The sequence below is a fragment of the Ailuropoda melanoleuca genome, chromosome 2 (assembly GCF_002007445.2).
Source record: "Ailuropoda melanoleuca isolate Jingjing chromosome 2, ASM200744v2, whole genome shotgun sequence".
Lineage (NCBI taxonomy): Eukaryota > Metazoa > Chordata > Mammalia > Carnivora > Ursidae > Ailuropoda > Ailuropoda melanoleuca.
The window spans coordinates 35,791,430-35,812,149 of NC_048219.1; the positions used below are offsets into that span (position 1 = coordinate 35,791,430).

General features: G+C 37.9%; 1 protein-coding gene across 8 annotated transcripts in view; it reads left to right on the forward strand.

Annotated features, from left to right (window-relative positions):
• The window catches only part of PATJ (PATJ crumbs cell polarity complex component), a 341,090-nt gene that overhangs the window by 15,287 nt on the left and 305,083 nt on the right, over positions 1 to 20,720 (forward strand). For 5 of the 8 annotated variants that reach the window (XR_004623211.1, XM_034653470.1, XM_034653494.1 and 2 more), the window contains exons 5-6: positions 9,097 to 9,225; positions 19,411 to 19,629. Coding sequence is in view for 7 of the 8 variants with exons in the window: in XM_034653470.1 (XP_034509361.1) it covers positions 9,097 to 9,225; positions 19,411 to 19,629 (348 nt within the window). In the remaining variant the exon portion in view is untranslated. Of the gene's footprint in view, positions 1 to 1,123; positions 1,265 to 6,419; positions 6,616 to 9,096; positions 9,226 to 19,410; positions 19,630 to 20,720 lie in introns of all 8 variants that reach the window. The other 3 variants (XM_034653499.1, XM_034653506.1, XM_034653476.1) reach the window with 1 other exon arrangement.

The following is a 20,720-nucleotide window of genomic DNA, read 5'->3' on the forward strand; positions in this document are numbered from 1 at the left end:
TAGAAATTTATTGGCTTAAAATTATGGAAGGCAAATATCTGTGTGGTAAGGAGTTTTTAGGCAATTACTCCAATTTGACACATATCTGCACTTGAAAGAGATTCTTATGATTTTGATAATAGGAAAATTGATGTCTGTCAGAAGTGATGAGATTCCTTTGCAGCTGTTTTTAATTTTTTATCAAAACAGAATTAATGGGAGTTAGAGTTAATATGATTCGGAAAATCTTGGGAAATATTTGAGAGCGTACTCCAGTGTTATCCCTGATACCTATTATAAATTAAATAGACAGTTGAATTTTTGGATGTGTTAGTTTTGTGTTTGTTCAACTCACCTTCTAATAAGTGTGTTTAAAAAATGGAAGTTGAGTTTTAAGGTCAAAAAGAATCTGTTTAAGGTGGAATACCTAAATAATCTATACTTAATTCCTTTTTTGACTTTATAGCTCTATCCTCTTAATTTGACTAATAAATATTTTTATGTGATGCTTTTGTTATGTGATTACATTTATGAAGTACTCATGTCGTAAATGTAATTATTAACTAAAGCAATCAAATATTTGTTCATTACACGTAGATCCATTTGAATGGTGGCCTTTCCATAGTCTTTTGAGTTAACCTCATAAAGTGGAATATTAATTCATCACAATGTAATTAAAAACAAGAGCCTAAGAAATGCAGCTGGTTCTAACTTAGGCTGAACACTAGCATATTTTTGATATCTATTTTGCTTTCCTCATTTAAAAATACATTTTGCATGAAGAGACTTCAGAGAAATTCAGTGTAAAAAGTAATTTAGAATTTACTGAGGAAAAAGTTGTTTTTCTCAGGAATTTTCATCCAGTTTGGTCTTCATCTCATAATGTGAATGAAGTGTGAAAATACCTCTCTGATTCCCTGAGGTTGCAGAACACTGCACACTTCCTCTTATGTCCTACTGAAAATAATCAAGTGAGAGGATTTCCAGAAATAATTTATTGCTGAAATGCTGAGTTTTTTTGGATAGAGATGACTTAGGAGAAGCTGTTTTTTATGTTACAAAAATAGCAATTACAGTTTTTTGGAAAGGGTACAGTGGTTAAATGTACTTCCTTGACTTTTTTTTTTTTATCCCCCTTCATTAGGGCCGGCAAAATTGAATATATTGATATAGAACGGCCTTCATCCGGAGGCCTTGGATTCAGTGTGGTGGCCCTTAGGAGTCACAATCTGGGAGAAGTTGATATCTTTGTGAAGGAAGTGCAGCCAGGGAGTATAGCAGACAGGTGAGGAGGACGTTCCTTTTGCATTTTGCTCATCTTTTTATGACAGTTCTGAAAACGTTATTCTGAAGAGAGTAAGAAACTAGTAATTAAAACAGCTAACCATAGCAGCTAACACGTTCCCTTTTCATATGCATTTGTCAGGCCTTTAGCAGATATCCTCACATGTACTTGTGGCAGCAATCTAGTTAGTAGTGCCATTACCCTGTTCTGTAGTTGAGAAAGCTGAGTTTAGAGAGGCTGTGTGCTTTACCTGTCGTCACAGAGCTATTGATGCTGGAACCATGAGCCATGATATGACTCCAAGACAATCTGACTGGCAAGCTGGTGCACTCTCCATTCTACCATACTGTCCCACGGTTGAACATGGTATTTTAGCTACATCTGATCAGTAAGATGGAAATACTGAAATTTGCATAAACAACTGTTTTGGTCATATCACACTGTTGATTGTTTCTCTTGTCAATGAAAAGCCTCCTCAAATCTACGTGATTCCCCCCCATTGCACTGTGCTGTTGTTTTCGTATTTTAAGGGGTACGTGCAAGCCTTATATGTTGTTTTTATTTTATTTCAGGTCTTTTGTTATTCATTTAACAAGCACGCTGTTTATTACGTTACTATTGCCTGTTAAAATAATAGCAACAGTAGTGGTTCTATTATAAAAAAAAATTCTCAGCCAATAATAAATTTTGAATTCATGTTCTTCATTCATAGGGGATCAATTCTAGGCTCCCCACCTGAATATTCGGAAATAATGGATTTCTATGACTTTGCAGCTTTTTTTCTACCATTTCATGCAGCATTTCCTCAAGTATGTTCTAAGGAACCTTAGCAATGATCAGATGTATTTGTGAAATTCTGTGCTGTTCCTGGAGATTGGGTATACATAATTCGGATAACTATATAGTTTATTGTCCATGTTGGGATAGTTTTGGGATTGAGAGGGGCTTCTGTTAATGATCCAGGTATAGAATGGGACTATTCTGGCAAACCTAGACAATCCCAGGTGAGCCCAGCCTTAGGGTCACTTACCATTAGTTTACTTCAGGCTATGATGTCTCTTGACAAAAAGCATATTTAACTTTTACTGGCCCAACTTTTCTTCTAATTTTTTTTTTTTAAAGATTTTATTTATTTATTCGACAGAGATAGAGACAGCCAGCGAGAGAGGGAACACTAGCAGGGGGAGTGGGAGAGGAAGAAGCAGGCTCATAGTGGAGGAGCCTGATGTGGGACTCGATCCCAGAACGCCGGGATCACGCCCTGAGCCGAAGGCAGACGCTTAACCGCTGTGCCACCCAGGCGCCCCTTCTTCTAATTTTTTAACTTAAGTTATTATTGGTATATAGTGCATATACCATAAATGTCACCATTTTAAAGTGTACAATTCAGTATTTTTTAGTGTATCTTCAATGTTGTGCAGCCTTTTTGTGGTCAGTTCTTATGTATGAGGTACTCTGTACCACGTCTGTAGTTATACATTGAGGCGAGCATTTTCAAAGAGAGAAATTTGATATATTAGTGTGTAAAGAGCCTTGACCAAGGCTAAGCAGTCAGGTGCCTTTCCAGAGACAGCAGTGCTTACAGAGAAACTTGAGACAGAGTGGGATCTGCAAAGAGCAGAAGGTGTCAGAGGAATAAAGAGACTGTCTTGAGCAGTAGTCCTATGGAGGGAAGGAATACAGCTCCTATCCTTTGAGTGAAGCTGGTATTTACCTGATGTGGGAGCTTAGTGCAAGAGAGTACGAGAAAGGACTGGAGAGAGGTGGGGTCAGTCATGCATGACCTTCTAGATCATGTTAAATTGTTTTCAGGATCAGTTCTTCCTTTCTCCTGAGGACTTTCCACATAGAATTGTGTTTTTTTAGGAGCTTACCTAAGATCCATTGGCTGTCAAAGTAATGGGAATCCATTATTTTTGAATGTTGCAATGGAGAGACAAGAACTTATCTCCCCTTAAATGAAAAATATGAATTTAGTATACACAACAGCATATGGGAGTTAAATTATAAATAATAATAGCAGTAAAACTAATTCTGTTCAACTTTAGAATGCATCAAAATCATATTTTTCAGGAGATTTCTCTACAATTTGTTTATCTGGGGTTGAGGTTGTATTCCCTGAGCAGATTCTAACTGGAAGGAAATTCAGGGTCCTGGCAGTCTATTGGGTGAGGGCCGGGGGGAGGTAGACCAAAATAGATTGATTTCCAGAAAATAGAAGATTTTAATGTGAGTAAATTAAGAACTTATACTATGAGTTACATCAGGGTTGAAAAGATTCAAGAGTATCTCATTCATTTGGGATTAATTAAGAGATTTTCCTTAATGAACAAGCTGCGAATAGGAATTCAGGTGAAGAAGTCAGAAAGAAGGACATTGGAAATGAGAAAATGGAAGTGATTTCTGGTATTGTTCCATAGTGGTCATATTTAAAAATAAATGTTTCTTTAGGACTCAAGAAAGGTTCACAAGCAACATTCTCAATTTATAAAATATATGTTTCAAAATTATGAAAGTAATACATACACATAATAGGAAATTATAAAATATATAGAAATATAATAAGCGAACTCTAGGACTTTGACTACCCTAAGACAAGTAGGAAATACATTAGAATATTTTCTTTTTATAAAGAAGGTCGTGGAGTATATACAGTTTTATATCCTTATCTCAACATAATAAGCCTTTCCTAATATTAATAAAAGGATGTATAAGCAACATTTTTATTTTATTTTTTCTGAATAGAGCACAAAACCAAATGAGGGGCGGGGAATGAGGGACAGAGGGAGAGGGAGAGAGGAAATCCCAATCTGGCTCCATGCCCAGTGTGAGCCTGATGCAAGGCTTGATCTCACGACCCTGAGATATGACCGGAGCCGAAAGAGTCAGACACTCAACTGACTGAGCTATCCTAGCTCTGTCAGCAGCATAGTTAGTATAAATGAATACTCAGTGAGTGATAGATGAGAGATTCAGAGCACTGTGATAACGAGGTAAGCGATGGGGAGGGTTGGGGAGAGAGAGAGAGACTCAGCTGGATCGCAGAAGGTGGATTGATTTGGCTGAGTAGAGTCAAAAGGGCATCAGCGATGGAGGAAACCATCTACACAGGAGTGGGGAATGCCAGACATGTTTGAGTGGGAAAGAGTAGATTAGAATAGTTGGAAAAGCGGTTTATGTGGGGGAGGGAGCCAAGTTGGAAGGAGTACTTGGGGACCAAATGGCCTTTGAATACCAACCAAGTTTACACTGTGTCCTTGAGCCCAGAAGTTACCAAATTCTGAGGGCACCTGGCTGGCTTAGTTGGTAGAGCATGGAACTCTTGATCTTGGGCTAGTAAATTTGAGCCCCATGTTGGGTGTAGATTACTTAAAAATAAAATCTTAAAAAAAAAAAAAAAGTTACCAGGGGCACCTGGGTGTCTCAGTTGGTTAAGCATTAGACTCTTGATTTTGGCTCAAGTCATGATCTCAGGGTCGTGGGATTGAGCCTTGTGTCAGGCTCCTTGCTTAGCAGGTAGTCTGCTAGAGATCTCCCTCTCCCTCTCTCTCTCCCCCCACTTTTGCTCTCTCTCTCTCTCTAAAATAAATAAATCCTTAAAAAAAAAAAAGTGACCAAATTCTGATCCATGACAAAGTTTTGCTGAGTCTGCTGTGACCTGAGAAAGATAAGGACAATTGAATGGAATTTTCATAATTCTAAATTTATGAATTAGATAAATCCCTTCTCAGGGAGATTTTGTGTTTCGAAGGTTAATAATGTTCATTTGTGAAACTATGATGACAAAAGTTTGTTTTCTTTCCTCTGGCACTCTTCTTATTGGTCAGTAATCACAGATAATCATTATACATTTTCAAGTTGGGTGATACCAGCATAAAGAGAGCCTAGCAAAATAAACCTTGAGAAATTTTGGAAGTTCAGTTTTAGGCATTAGGTAAGGATCTCCATTGCATGGTTGACATGGGGAATGGAAGAAGATGGGTGGAGGCAACAGAGATAAAGAGGGGTAAGAAGGAACTGAGGGGTGATGCTGGAGAAATGGGAAGAGAAGGAGTGGTGTCAGGGAGATAACTCAAATATGTAAACCAGAGTAAATCCTACTAAAGTGAATATGCTTCAGAGTCAGCTAAAATTAAATGCTAAGCTTGTCCAGGCTTTAATTTCTTGCTTGTAAAATGTAACTACTTTTTAAAATTTTATTTATTTTATTTTATTTTTAATTTTACTTTTTTAAATTTTAATTTAGAGAGAGAGAGTGTAAGTGGAGGGAGGAAGACGGACAAGCAGACCCCATGCTGAGTGCGGGGCCTGACATGGGGCTTGAACGCAGGGCTCGATCTCAGGACCCTGAGACCATGACCTGAGCTGAAATCAAGAGTCAGATGCTCAGCTGACTGAGCCACCCAGACACCCCTGTCACTAAGTAGGAGGTGGTTGTGAGGATTAAATGAGATAATGCCTGTAAACCATCTAGCACAGTACTTGCCTTCTAACAAGTGCTCAGTAAATATTAACTATAATGGGTTTTTTCCTTAAGGTTTTGCTAATTTCTTTTAAAAATAGTTCTTTTGTACCTTGGTTAGCAGTTGGGTGGTTGGGGATTGGGACAGAGAGAAGGGCTTAAATACAGATTTAGAAGTAACATCTGTTGATTTTCAAGGAGAGTTTGGCCTAACAATTGACAGATGTCAGAGAAGCAAAGGATGATCGAGACAGGATGACTCTGCTGGAGAGGAGGTTATCGGTGACTGTGAGGATACAGTTACCCCAGTGTGGTATATGCTGAAGTCAGGTTGGAAGGGGTTCAGGAGTATAGGATTTGTGCAGTAATGGCAGCTGTGTTCTTATTTGCAAAACCTTGGCAGTGGGGCCCCACACATTGTTTTTGCTTGTTTTTCTAGCCAAATGGTTGTCTGTGTGTGTGCGTGTGTGTGCACACGTGCATGCACATGTTTAGGGATGCACCACTTAATCAGTTAATTAGCTAATAAGCACTTTGGTGAAAAGCGCTCTGAAGAGCTCTGTCATACAATGATTTGAATAAATGCACTAAGTGAAGTCGTGCTGTAAGAAATAAACTGCTTCACTTGAATGAAAGATTTTTTTAAATGATGCTATTGTATCACTTACAATAGAATTTTCTTATTATATCAAGGGATCAAAGATTAAGGGAAAATGACCAGATATTGGCTATTAATCACACCCCACTGGATCAGAACATTTCCCATCAGCAAGCAATTGCGTTATTACAGCAAACCACTGGATCTTTGTGTCTGGTCGTGGCCAGGGAACCGGTCCACACAAAAAGCAGGACTTCTGCCAGCCTCACTGATACAACTCTGCCTGAAACAGTGAGTTACAAATTTAGAAAAATAACTTAATTTTGAATTATGCTACTGATTTTAAGAAGTGTAAAGACATTTAGAAGGTGTTATTTTAGTTGTCATACTTTAGGAAAGATGATCCCATCTCTAACTACAGCATTAGCATATTAAACAAGATATTGTACAGAGGATCCTGTTTTGCTTTTTCAACGTCCTGTCTTTCTTCTTATTTAAGATTATTATTTAATGTAGCAGGTGAATTGTTGTGTTATGCGTAAGTTATTTGGTGATGGAGAGAGTCTTGTGTTCCTTGGTGGTGTAGGCAGTTCCTTAATTAAGCTGAGACTTTTTATTAGAGATTTACTGTTGAGAATCTTAAGTAAGATTTAGTTAGTTATTTCGAAAACATTATTTTTGTAAATTATATTGGGTGTTTATGACTAGATTATTGACCCTGCAAAATTATACAAGTTTTCCGTTTCATATAAACATGTATACTGAGCAATTTAAAAGAATAAAAGCATATATCTCTTTTGGGAATCTTTCAACTTGGTTTATAACGTTTTACAGATTTTGGCCTCCATCTTCAGAATGCAAGCTAATAAATCTTATTTTCTTATAACACTAAGTGCTAGCTGATTAATTTTCATTCATTGGGACAAAAGAAACAATAGACCGTCTGGGTACAGTACAAGGTCACAACACAAATTAACGTAGAGACATCTTCCCTGTTGTAATCAGTGATATTTATACAGCACAATTTACATAATAAATACAGTGAACAGGGTGGGAAAATGTTTTGCATAGTGGTTCAGAACAAGGGCTCTGGAGCCAGGCTAAGGTGGGTTCAAGTCCCGTTCTTCCACTTCCTAGCCGTGTTGTATCAGGAAGGTTCCTTGACTCCTCCACGCCTCAGTTTCTTCTGCTTTTCCTTGGAACTAGTAACAGTGTCCACTTCACAGAGATAATATGCGGGTTAAATGAGAGTGCATGTGAAGAGCTAAGCACAGTGCCTGGTGCAGAAATATACACTCTATGAATATTAGCTGTGATCATTAATTCAGGCATATTTTAGCAAATCATGTTACATCCCAGATATTGTTCCAGTCCTGAATTGATTATATATCCCAACATTCCTGGTTATTTTAACCTTGCATACTAACTGTCCAACTTAGTATAATAGTAAAACCAGTAAGTATACCCTATTGAGCTTGAGGTGGAGAATTTTGTTCTGTGGTTAGCTTATGTGAATTTAATGCACATTTCTTTTTCTTTTAAGATTTTTAAATTTATTTTGGGGAGAGAGCAGGTGGGGAGGAGGGGCAGAGGGAGAGAGAGAGAGTCTAAGCAGAGTCCCTGCTGAGCACAGAGCCCGAGGCTTGATCTTCACTACCCTGAGATCATGACCTGAGCTGAAATCTGGAGTTGGATGCTTAACCAACTGAGCCACCCAGGCGCCCCTAATGTACATTTCTGATGGAAGCCTACTGGTTAGAGGGAAAATGCTTACATCTCTCAGTCTGATTCGTATAGTCCTATTGCTCATGTCTTCAGTCGGGCCTACCTTTCCTTTCCTGCAGAAGAGCCTGCTTAATTAGTCTCTTTACCTTGTGTCCTCAGCATTTCATCCTTCATATTGCTGCCAGATTCATTTTCCTAAACCACTGCTTTTTCCCTATCCTTCCTTTTTTTTTCCTAAAGATTTTATTTATTTGTCAGAGAGAGAGGGCGAGCACAAGGGAGGGGAGTGGCAAGCAGAGGGAGAAGCAGACTGCCTGCTGAGCAAGGAGCCTGATGCAGGACTCAATCCCAGGACCCTGGGATCATGACCTGAGCCGAAAGCAGACCCTTAACTGACTGAGCCACCCAGATATCCCTGTCCTTCCTTTTTAAAACCTTCATTTATTCCTTTTGCTTATCCAGTTTAGTAAATCCAATCTTTTGACCAAATCTTTGACTCATTTTGTTACATGGCCTCACTTTGCTCTTATAGTTCCCTTTTCCTTGAATGTGTTTCTTTTTCTCCCCATACTGCAATTAAAATGCAACCTTTTCCTCACAGCTTTCATAATTCTTCGTTGGATTTGACCTCTTATCTCTGCTTCCCACCCCCCCACTCTTTATAATATTTTGAGATTCAATTCAGGTAAACACATATTTATTGGTTCCTCCTGTGTGCTGGGCATCGTGCTAGATATTGGGTACAGACTGGAGAATGAGGTGACTTGTTTCTGTCCTCTTCAAGCTATGTATCTTATTCAGTATTCTGTCTCATATTTTAATTATTTCTGTTTTAGATTATCTTTCTACTGGATTATAAGATTCTCAAGGGCAGGGACCATCTGATCATTTCATATATCTCCTAGCCTCTAGGAAGTTGCCCTGATTACTTGTAGGCGTGTTCATTTTGTGATATGTCTTTTACTTTAGTAATTATTGGAAATTATTGGAAAGCTAAGCATCTGTGTTTCACTAACATGTTGGCTTTTATTTGCCATTAATTTGTAGGTTCATTGGGGCCATATTGAAGATGTTGAGCTCATTAATGATGGCTCTGGATTAGGTTTTGGAATAGTTGGAGGAAAATCAAGTGGCGTGGTTGTGAGGACGATCGTTCCTGGAGGATTAGCGGATCGAGTAAGTTGACTTGTTTGTTCCCATTTTGGTGTCATACAGTTTAAATTGTATGATTTGAAATGTAATTTTACAACATCGGTTACTAGGATATATGATTCCATGACTAGAATTTAAATATTGCTAAAAAAATTTTTATTCCCATAAATGTTAATATACACTCACTTGACTTTATTTGAAACATTTCCTAAGTCAACTTTTTTGTTTTTTTTGACTTGTGGTTGACAGTCTTCTTGATTCCATCAGAGAACAGGTTTTTTTGTTGAAGAGTTGTTAATAGATATTGTATTTTGAATATGTGTATTCTCTCCCAGTGTATCTTTCAAGGACCTAAATGCTAAACTCAGAAGGTACAGTGATTATAAACATTTGTCCCAATATTGTATGTGGTAGATTTCATTTGAATTACAGTTTTCTGGTATTATAAGCCAAATGACTACACTTCATTATTTAGCAGTGTTTAAACGGAAAGTGGGTCTTTTTTTTTTTCCAAACAAGGCTCCATACCTAACATGGGGCTTCATTTTACAACCATGAGATCAAGAGTCGCATGTTCCACTGACTGAGCCAGCCAGATGCCCCGGAAAGTGGGCCATTTTAAAACTTACGAACTATTTCTGCTTAGTTTTACATTAAAGAAAATGTTAAACATTGCATTTAGCTTTTAGAAAATAGTTTAGAAATTTGGTTATGATGCCACTTAATAGTGAGCCCATAGTATATGAACTGTCCATGAGAACCAGAATAATATGTAAATTTCACTAAGGGATGTTCAGTTACCTACAAATGTATCCCTTCTAATAAGCATAAGTAAAAATGGACTTGCCTTGCAAACGCAGCTTTGAGGTAAATTCCTCAGCCTCCCATTTCTGTTCAAGGTTGCTCCATCTTTACACAAACTGTGGAGCTGCTAACATGCCTATTTTCAGCCTCCACTTGTATTTGGAGAAGCCGCTCTCAGTTTGCTTTGTGGGGCTCCCTGAGACTCTTGCAGGGGACCTATGGGATTAAGACAAGGAAATGGCATCAAATCATGCCAGTGGTCGCTGCATTCTTCACTGTGTGGTTGCAACAAAAGAGAAAAATTAAAGTCAGCCTTACTTAAGAAAGTGCAGCAAAAAATTGTTATTTCTAGCAAACTTTGACATTGAAGTGCATGTCTTTTTAATATTGTGTGACAAAATGGGATGCACCATACAGCACTTCTGCCACATTCTGAATTATGATGGTTGGTTTGAGAAAAATATTTGTGAGACAAACGAGCCACTTTTTTATATGGAAAACATTTAAATTTTAAAATTTTTGCTCTCATTCAAAAAAGTTTTTGAAATATGACATATAATGTTTGAGTTTTAGCCGTACAACATGATTCGATGTTTGTTTATGCTGTGAAATGACCACCACAGTAGTCTGGTTGACATCCATCACCACACATAGTTATGTTTTTTTCTTGTGATGAGAACATTTAAGATCTACTATCTTAGCAACTTTCATATATACAATACAGTATTGTTAACTGTAGTCACCACACTGTACATTATATCCCGATGACTTAGTTATTTTATAACTGGAAATTTGTCCCTTTTGACCATTTTCACACACATTTTGCCCATCTCCTACCCCCAGTCCCCCAACTTCTGGCAACCACCAATCTGGAATAGCATTTTTATTTTTGAAAGAATAATTGACAGAAAAATTATGGTTATTCAGATTTGGGTGCTTGGCAGACATTTCTTTGAAAATGAATGAAGCAAGCCTGTCACTTCAAGGAAAACAACTGACAGCATTTGTGGGTGATGATAAAATTTGAACTTTCAAGCAAAAATTAGAATTCTGGAAAAGTGTTTTACCACGAGCTTGACATTTTCCAATACTTAAAGACTTCTTCTGATTAGATTATTGCTGATATTAATATGATTTAAAAAATATTATAATATGAAATATGTCAATATTTGAAAGATCTGCCTGAGTCTATGGATCCATATTTTCTGAAGACCAGTGTGTGATACAACAACATATAGGGAAAAGGTCCATTCAGGATTCAGGGTTGATCAATAGATTTTAATGAAACAGTATTTGAAAGTTTGTTGGTGAAGTTGCAGATTCCACATCGCAACTAATCTTCAGAAACCACAACTTGTCAAGTTTTGGTGTGTTATCAAACAAGAGTGGACTCGAACTGCTATTAAAACACTCCTCCATGTTCCAACTATGTATCTATTGAGGCCAGATTTTCTTTATATACTGCAGCCAGAGCAACATATTGCAACGTACTGAATGCTAAAGCAGATGTTCAAAACCAGTTGTCTTCTTTTAAGCCAGATATTAAAGATATTTCCAAAAATATTTTAAAATACCACTCTTCTCACGACTTTGTTGTAGAAAATATAGCTTTGATTTTCAAAATAAAAAGTGTATGTATGCATCGGGGCGCCTGGGTGGCTCAGTCAGTTAAGCATCTGTCTTCAGCTCAGGTCATGATCCCAGGGTCCTGGGATCGAGTTCTGCTTTGGGCTCCCTGCTTTGTGGGGAGCCTGCTTCACCCTCTGCCTCCCTCCTTTCTTTCTCTCTCTCTTTCTGTCTCTCATGAATAAATAAATTTTTAAAAAGTGTATGCATCAATAGATAGAAATATATATTAGTATATTAAATGTATTAAGTATTTTTAAAATTTCTCTGTGCTATTTCTTTTTTTTTTTTCTTAAAGATTTTATTTTTTCATTTGAGAGGGAGAGAGACAGAGCACAAGCAGGGGAAGAGGCAGGGGAGACGGAGAAGCAGACTCCCCGCTGAGCAGGGAGCCTGATGTGGGGCTTGATCCCAGGACCGGAGATCATGACCTAAGCCGAAGGCAGATGCCCAACCATCTGAACCACCCAGGCACCCCTGTGCTATTTTCTAATTCAGTAGATAACAACAGAGAGAACCAAATAAACAAAAGCTCTTTGAGATTCTCAGTAATTTTTGAGATATAATTGATATACAACAAACCAAACCACACATAGGTAAAGTATACAGTTTAATAAATTTGATACATGTTTACTGGCAAGTCAAAATGTGTAGGGCTGGTTAGCAGGGTAGAAACTCAGGCAAGAGTTGGTATTGCAGTCTGGACTTTGAAATTTGTAGGGCTGGCTGGCAAGATTTCTTAGGAAACTCAGGTGGGATTTCTTTTACCGTCTTAAGGAAGAATTCCTTTTTCTCAAGGAAATCTCAGTTTTTGCTCTTAAAGTCTTCAACTGATTTGATGGAGCCCCTCCCCAGCCTACCCATGTTATCAAGGGTAATGTTCTTAAAGTCAGCCAGTTGTAAATGTTAACCATATCAGCAAAATACTTTCACAGTAACACCTAGACTAGTGTTTCACCAAAAAACTGGGTACCATAGCCTAGCAAAGGTAACACATAAACTAACCATCATACAGTCTGTCTCCTCAGTGAGGAAAATGAACATATCCATCACCCACAAAAGTTTCCTGTGCATCTTTGTAATGCCCATTTCTCTATCCTCAGTAATTAAGAGTGTGAAGTGTTTCTGAGACCAAAAAGCCTGAGAACAGTCATTTTATGGAGCTTCATAACACATCTGTGGCCGAAAATGTATTCTTAAGGGTTTTTGGAAATTTTTTGTAACCTGAAAGAGAATGAGGTATTGGGGAGTATTTTGATATCTTTTCCCACATTCCCTTCCGCCCCCTCCCCCCTCCCCCCCACTTAGCAATTTTCATAGGCTTGTTTGCTGGAGTAGCATTTTTCAAGATGCAAAGTAGAGTAGTTACTGTGAAAAACAAAGGGTCAGATAAATTTAGAAAACACCAGGTTAAACAAAATCAAATAGATGTTTTTACTGTAAGGATTTTCTGAGCTTTTAATATCCTAATGTGCATTAAGAATTGTCACAAGGAGAATATGATGTGCAGTTTCCCAAATTAATCCCTTTGAGACACTGTTGGGAAAGGCCCAGGTCTGATTTTCAGCCTTTACTGGAAGGGATTGTCACTATTTCAGGTCATCAAGGAGGGGGTTGGGGTATGCCCATCAGTCATGATACAGAAGCAAATGTTTATACCAGACGTTGGTATCTGCCTAATATACATTATTCTCATGTGATCCTTAAAACAGTCATAAATTTTATTTTGAAATTATAGATATGGAAACTGTTAAGAAATTGCCCAAGGCTATTCAACTAGGAAATGACAAAGTCAAGATTGAGTCTGCATCTGTCTGACTCAGAAGCCTGTCTTTTATTGCTTAAATCTATTTATCTAAAGTTCATCTAATGTTTTTCTTTTCCAGATGTATACTTGTCCAGGGTTGGTCTAAGCTTATGAGGAAATAGCCAGCTCTAGAAGCAATAGAGCTATTGACTTTTTCCTGTAGGGAGTATGGTGAGGCCTAAACATAGGAGACAGAGCCATCCTCTCTCTCTTCTCATCTCAGCTAATGGCAGATAAGATCTCTTGAACTGGCTCTGTGCATTGTTGCTAAGCTTTTACAAGTTGTTGCTCATGTGTACTGATCATAGCTTTAAAAGAATGAATGGAAATTATTGCTTTTAATTAAAATGTACTCCTGTTTTGAATATTAATGCTCACTGTTGAATATGGCAATCTTTATGGTAAGGGAATATGCATGTATTAGGTCATTAGTTTAGATGTGATCAAGATTGATCATAAAGTGATATCTATGTTCAGCTAATGGGGTTAATCAATCTTACTTTCTTCAAAGAATATAAAATGAGGTAATAGAAAGTTAGAGAAGGAAGTCAGTATTTCTTATTTAGAAGAGTTTCATGATATAGCCCTTTATTATTTCCTTTTGTGTTTACAGATAATATATATAGTTAAAAGATAGGTACAGTTGAGGGACTGTGCCTAAGAAAACCTAACTGAGATCATTGCAGCCTAAAGGGGTGTCAGAAATGGATGCATTTGGGGTGCCTGGGTGGCTCAGTTGTTAAGCGTCTGTCTTCGGCTCAGGGCGTGATCCCAGAGTCCTGGGATCGAGCCCCACATTGGGCTCCTCCACTGGGAGCCTGCTTCTTCCTCTCCCACTCCCCCTGCTTGTGTTCCCTCTCTCGCTGGCTGTCTCTCTCTCTCTGGCAAATAAATAAATAAAATCTTTAAAAAAAAAATAAAAAGAAATGGATGCATTTGATGATTTGGTATAAGCAAGGCATTAGGCTAAAGACNTGTTCCCTCTCTCGCTGGCTGTCTCTCTCTCTCTGTCAAATAAATAAATAAAATCTTTAAAAAAAAATAAAAAGAAATGGATGCATTTGATGATTTGGTATAAGCAAGGCATTAGGCTAAAGACTTTACATATAGTATTGAGTTTAATGCTCACAAATCAATGAGTGAGGGATTTATTCCCATTTTGCTTAAGAGGGATCTGAGATTTAGGGAGAATAAATAACTGACGTTTGACTATACAGCTTGATCAAAGTAGAGCCGGGATTTGAACTTGGGTGTGTCTGACTCCAAAGCCTGTACTTGTCCTTCTGCTATCTACTGCCTCTAATGTTATAAAGTAAATGAAATTGAAAAACATTGATTCGTAGGAAAGAGCTTTATAAGAAACACTTGTTGAGATTTAGTTACAATGACCAATCAGTAAATGCAATTAGGGCCAATTCCATGGATAGGAAAATTACATGGTATTGTGTAAAGGGAGCTGAAAGACTATATTCTAAATCTATAACCTATAATATATAATATTACATCAGTCTTAAAACTTGTAAGTCTATAAGCCCTATGTACCTGTAAGCTCAGTCTCCCAAACTCAGTACCTGAAACATACATCTTTTGAGCATTCCATTTAGCTATGACAAAAACTTGAAAAATTTTCAACCGAAGTTTTTTTGTTGTTTTGTTTTTAATTAAAAATGCACAGTGTAAAACTTCATTTGACGGAAGTGGTCTGGAGAAATTCTAGGGTAATGAGGTGCACTGCGTGAACCCCATTTTTCCTGGAAGGTAACTCTAACAAGGCAGTCTATTTAAAAGTTGCCCTGAATTACTGACTTTTTGGTATTAGGCAATTATATCATGAGTCATGTTAACTCTCCAGTAATCTTTCAAACTAAGAAGGAATGTAACCAAGCAGAGATTGGAGGGTGGGTGTGTACTATGAGGAATTTTCATTCTAGGATAAGCAAGGCCCAGCTTGAGTCTGCTGCCTAGTTGATTATTCTCAAGAAATTTTGCTTTGAGTGAGTCTGTAAACAGATTTTTTCCTTATCCTTAAAAATCAGTTGAAGAGGGCTCTGGGAATTTGAGGAAGATGGGATAGATGTTTTTAGATGTAGTATCTTTAATTCTTTGAGGGAAACAGTGTTTAAATTATAAAGTTGCTATTTTCTGCCTATGTTATGTTGCCTTTTAATTAAAGACCAATGACAGACCTGGCCTGGAGTCAAAACTAGTAATAATTGTATTTTCTGTGTTTTAGTTTTCAAAGAAAAGGATGTGCTTTATTTTGTAGCTCAAACCTAAATTCATTTAGGTTTTCAAATATTTTATTTATTAAAATATATTTAAAAATTTTTTTGTTATTTTTTTTTAAGTAGCCTCCATGCCCAACGTGGAGCTTGAATTCACAATCTTTACATCAAGAGTTAGCTTTACTCACTGAGCCACCCAGGTGCCCCTCAATTATTTTTTTGAATTGAAATTATCATCCAAACTGCCTATCAGGAAATTTAAAATGCAAACTAATATATTTTATTGCCTGTACCTGCTAACTTGGATTATTTTATCTTTTTTTTTTAAATGGTAAATAAATTATACTTTTAGCCTTTTCTCTATGATGTGGGGTACCCTATTACATTAGCTGTTTTAGGGGTGCCTGGGTGGCACAGTTGTTAAGCATCTGCCTTCAGCTCAGGGCGTGATCCCAGTGTTCTGGGATCGAGCCCCACATTAGGCTCCTCTGCTGGGAGCCTGCTTCTTCCTCANCAGGGCGTGATCCCAGTGTTCTGGGATCGAGCCCCACATCAGGCTCCTCTGCTGGGAGCCTGCTTCTTCCTCACCCACTCCCCCTGCCTGTGTTCCCTCTCTCGCTGGCTGTCTCTCTCTGTCAAATAAATAAATAAAATCTTTAAAAAAACCAAAAAAAATTAGCTGTTTTAATTTTTGTGACTTCCATACTATCTTAGGCTATATGCATAATTATTTTTCTCTTTTGAAAGAACCTATGAGTTAATAAACCTTTATAGTTGAATGTTTGATTAGCACACTATATCTCTGAATCTTCGCCTAGCTACTTATTGGCTATCATTGATTTATGATTTCTATTAAAGAACAAAAAGAACTCTGTCTTTTAATTTTCTTGCACAGTAGACAGGTTATGGAAGGAGAATGTTGATCAAAAAATATCAGTAAAATGCGATGTTTAGGGCTGCTGGACTTAAACGAGGTAGTTGTCATTTTGGTGTCTTTCCTATCAATCTGACTAATGATTGTGTTTGCCCTTATGAATTCCTTAGAACACCTGTTTTTCTGGAACAAGAAAATGTTTGACTTTCAGTGACAGATGCAAATTATCTACATCATTTTAAATTGAATTGAGGTAAAATAGGAAAAAAAAATAGTGCCTAGGAAGTGACTAAATATGTATTTACGGTGAAGTGCCCTTCTTTGGCCAAACCAAGTTCACTTATTTGACATATTCTTTATTCTTTGGTCAGGCCAAGGATGGTTTGATTTACAGAGGCAGCTTTACTGGTGTTTTTCATCATGACCACTGACTTTCTCTTGAATATTTACTTGCTTTATTTCAGGTTGTTGCATTGATACAATATCAAGTTATCAGTGCTTAAAGTAGAAATCCACCAATTCTTTCTTCTTCTTTGCATCTGTCTTTTCTCTAGGTCTTTGCAAATGTTTCTGACTTGAATTGCATTTCTCTTTTCCTCCTCTTCCAGTTGCTTCTAGGGCCTTCTGCAGACTTCACAACAAAGTCCATAGCTTTTTACGCAGTATTTGGATCTAACACCTTCATTCAGGTTCCTGCAAAATTGGAGAAAAGGAAGGATGGAGAGTAGACTTTTTAGTCTTTAAGGCTTTTCATTTATTTTTATTTATTTTTTCTTCTGAATTTCATCTACACCTTATAGATGGTACCTCCTGGAGCCAGGAATAGTAAGTCTAGCACCATACAAGCCTGATAATGGTCGTTGCTCTGTTCTCAGGCTGTCCTTCTCTCCCAGTTGCAAAATACCTCCTTTTCATCTTCATTCGATTTAAGCGTTTTGACAGTAATAGGCGTTTCTTGGAGAATAGGAAAACAGTAAAGTTATTGTCTACTACTGTCACTCTGGAGGTATCAAAGTGTAAGACAAAGGACTAAATGAGAACTGGTCTTCAGTTCAACTGGGTTGAACTTTGGTTCTCTTACTAGCTTTGTGACCTTGATCAAGTCAGTCAACCTTTCTGAATCCCATTTGCTTATTCAAGGTTGTCCCTCTTTGAATGAGATGATATATGAAAAGTGATTTTCGACCTGTAAAGTGCTAGGCAGGTATAATTTTTTGTAACCAGCTATGTTTACATCTTGGTATCTTTAATATAATTAAGATAAATAAAGAGAATTCAAAATTTTGATGAAACAAAATGCAGATGGATCTGCTGTTTCAAGAATTTGACAAATGGAGGTAGAATGGAAATGTTAAACATTTTGAACTGATGTGCTTTTTGATAAATTGTGTTTTAAACTTTTCTGGGTATGAAATAGACACATTTAAAAGTATATATAAAGAAGTATGTATAATGGCTGTGCACATTTTAAATAATGACAGTAATCACCAATGTATGTATCACTTAGTTTAAGAAATAAAACATTTTAAATAATAACAGCAATAATAATTACCCATGTGCATATCCCCAGCTTAAGCAATAGAACATGATGCATCCTTTCTCCAAATTGCCCCAGAGTCTTGACTTTAAATATGTTATATATGCTAATGACTCCTAAATTTAAATATGTGGTCTGGACTTCTCTCCTGAACTCCAAATCTGTATATCCAGCTGCATAGTTGACATCTCCACTTGCATGTCTAATAGGATCTCAGACTGGATATCTCTAAAACTTAACTCTTGATTTCTATTCCCACCCGTCCGTTCCTCTGTAGTCCTGTATCTCTCAATTAATAGCAGCTCTGTCTTTCCAGTTGCCTAGGCTAAAAACTTGGAGTTTTAAGTCTCTTTTTTTTCCCTTCACACCTCATATAGAAGTTATCAGTAGAGCCTGTTCAGAGTTCATTAAGAATACTTCTTCTCAACTGCTAACCCAGCCTGCAGGCTGTTGGTATCTCTTTCTAGGTGGTTGTTTTAGCTTCCTAACTGACATCTCTGCTTCCGTTGCTTCCTGTCCTATAGTCTGTTTTCAGCACAGAAGCTTGAGGGATCCTGGTAAAAGTAAGTCAGGTAATGTCCCTTCTCTGTTCTAAACCCTTCAGTGACTTCCCTTCCTACTGGCTCAGAGCAAATGCTCAGCACTGCTGACCTCCAGTTAACGCTTCCATCTCATCCCAATTACTCTCCTCTTTGCTCCTCCTCTTCCAGCCACACTGACCTCTTGCTGATCCTTAAACATGCCACTGAGTTTGTTGGCCTTCAGAGTTCCTAGCTCGATGCCAGAGGCCTCGGATCCAATCTCTTTCCCTTCTTGAGGCCCAGGGTTTCCTAATTTCTTCCTTATCTTTGNTTCTTGAGGCCCAGGGTTTCCTAATTTCTTCCTTATCTTTGTGTCCATGAATACCCTGGCTCTAGGCCAGTAGGCATAAAGTGATGCCCTCAAGCAAATGTCCATTTTAGACTTCTAGTCACTCTTCTCCTTTTGAACACATGCTCCTCTCCATTTTTTTCCCCCAAAGACNGTGTCCATGAATACCCTGGCTCTAGGCCAGTAGGCATAAAGTGATGCCCTCAAGCAAATGTCCATTTTAGACCTCTAGTCACTCTTCTCCTTTTGAACACATGCTCCTCTCCATTTTTTTTCCCCCAAAGAATTCCTTTTCTCTGTTGCCAATTCAGCATTCATTAAAATGGTTATGTTTTATTTAGCATATTATAGATGGTTTCTCTGTCAGCCATTCTGCCAGAATTGAAAGTCCAATGAATTGGTTATGAGCCAGTGAAGTTGTATCATTGGTTTCTTGGAATAATTTTGTCTTGTTCTTCAACTAAAGGATGGAAGACTCCGGACAGGGGACCACATCTTGAGGATTGGTGGCACAGATGTGCAGGGAATGACCAGCGAGCAGGTTGCGCAAGTGCTAAGGAACTGTGGAAACTCAGTCCGGATGCTTGTTGCAAGAGACCCAGTTGGCGCAATTTCTGTAACCCCTCCTACCCCTGCAGCCTTACCTGTTGCCCTGCCTGCTGTAGCTCACAGGAGCCCTAGTGCTGTGAGTATGCAAACCTTTCTTTCCCCTTAAGCACTGGGGTATGAGACCCCGCAAGATTAGAAGTGCCTTCAACTCAAAGTGCCACATGGGTGGGAGTAGTGCCTCAGTGCTCACCAGTGACGCAGAGGAGAACCCAGTTTAGAGACATTAGACAAGTTTGATTTTCTTTTTTTGCTGTTTCTCAGCATTAAGTCATCCAAGCTCCCTGAACTTCAGCTACTCATCTGTAAATTGGAAAATATTTGCCGTTTCTTTTTTTTTTTTTTTAAATAAAGGCTTTCTAAAAATTTTATTTATTTTAAAGTAAGCTCTACACCCACTGTGGGACTTGAACTCATGACCCCAAGATCAAGAGTCGCATGCTCTACCGACCGAGCCAGCCAGGCACCCCAATACTTGTCATGTCTACTTCATTAGGGTGGTGAGGAGACATCTACGTGTTGGAGGGGAAACAGAATACTGGTGAATGTATGAGTTAGGAACAGGATGAACAAAGGGAATAGATAATATTTATTATAATCATTATAATAATGTAACAATAATCATTACTGTTATCAAACACCTAGAATTGTTGAGGTCATCTGAAATCCTCACAGGAATTCTGCAAGATAGGCCTATCCTTTCATTAAGATAAGATCACATTAGATAAAGGAACTCAAGTCTGAAGTACTCATTTAAAAGTTGTATAGTGAGGGGCCAGGCACCCACTCTTGATCTCAGTCTACTCAGGTCTTGAGCTAAAAAAAAAAAAAAAAAAAANAAAAAAAAAAAAAAAAAAAGGCCATATAGTTAGTCAGTTGCGAAGCTGGGATTTGAATTTCTGGTCCATTCCAAGATCTTTCCAGCCATCTCAGAGGCTCTGAATCAAGGGGTAATAAAGCAAAAGGAAAGAAATAATTTTTAAAAGGAGGGGCAGAGGAAGAAGAAAGAAGTGACTTTGGTGGGAAGAGTGGAAGACCATTATTCATGTGCATTCGAGGGGCTGTTCTAGAAAGGTGTTTGCCTCTCCCTATTTGGAACCTTGTGAGTGGAAGTTTTCTGTCTGAGATGTTATAACATCATTTTTGTTTTCCTCTCCAAACTGGTTACAG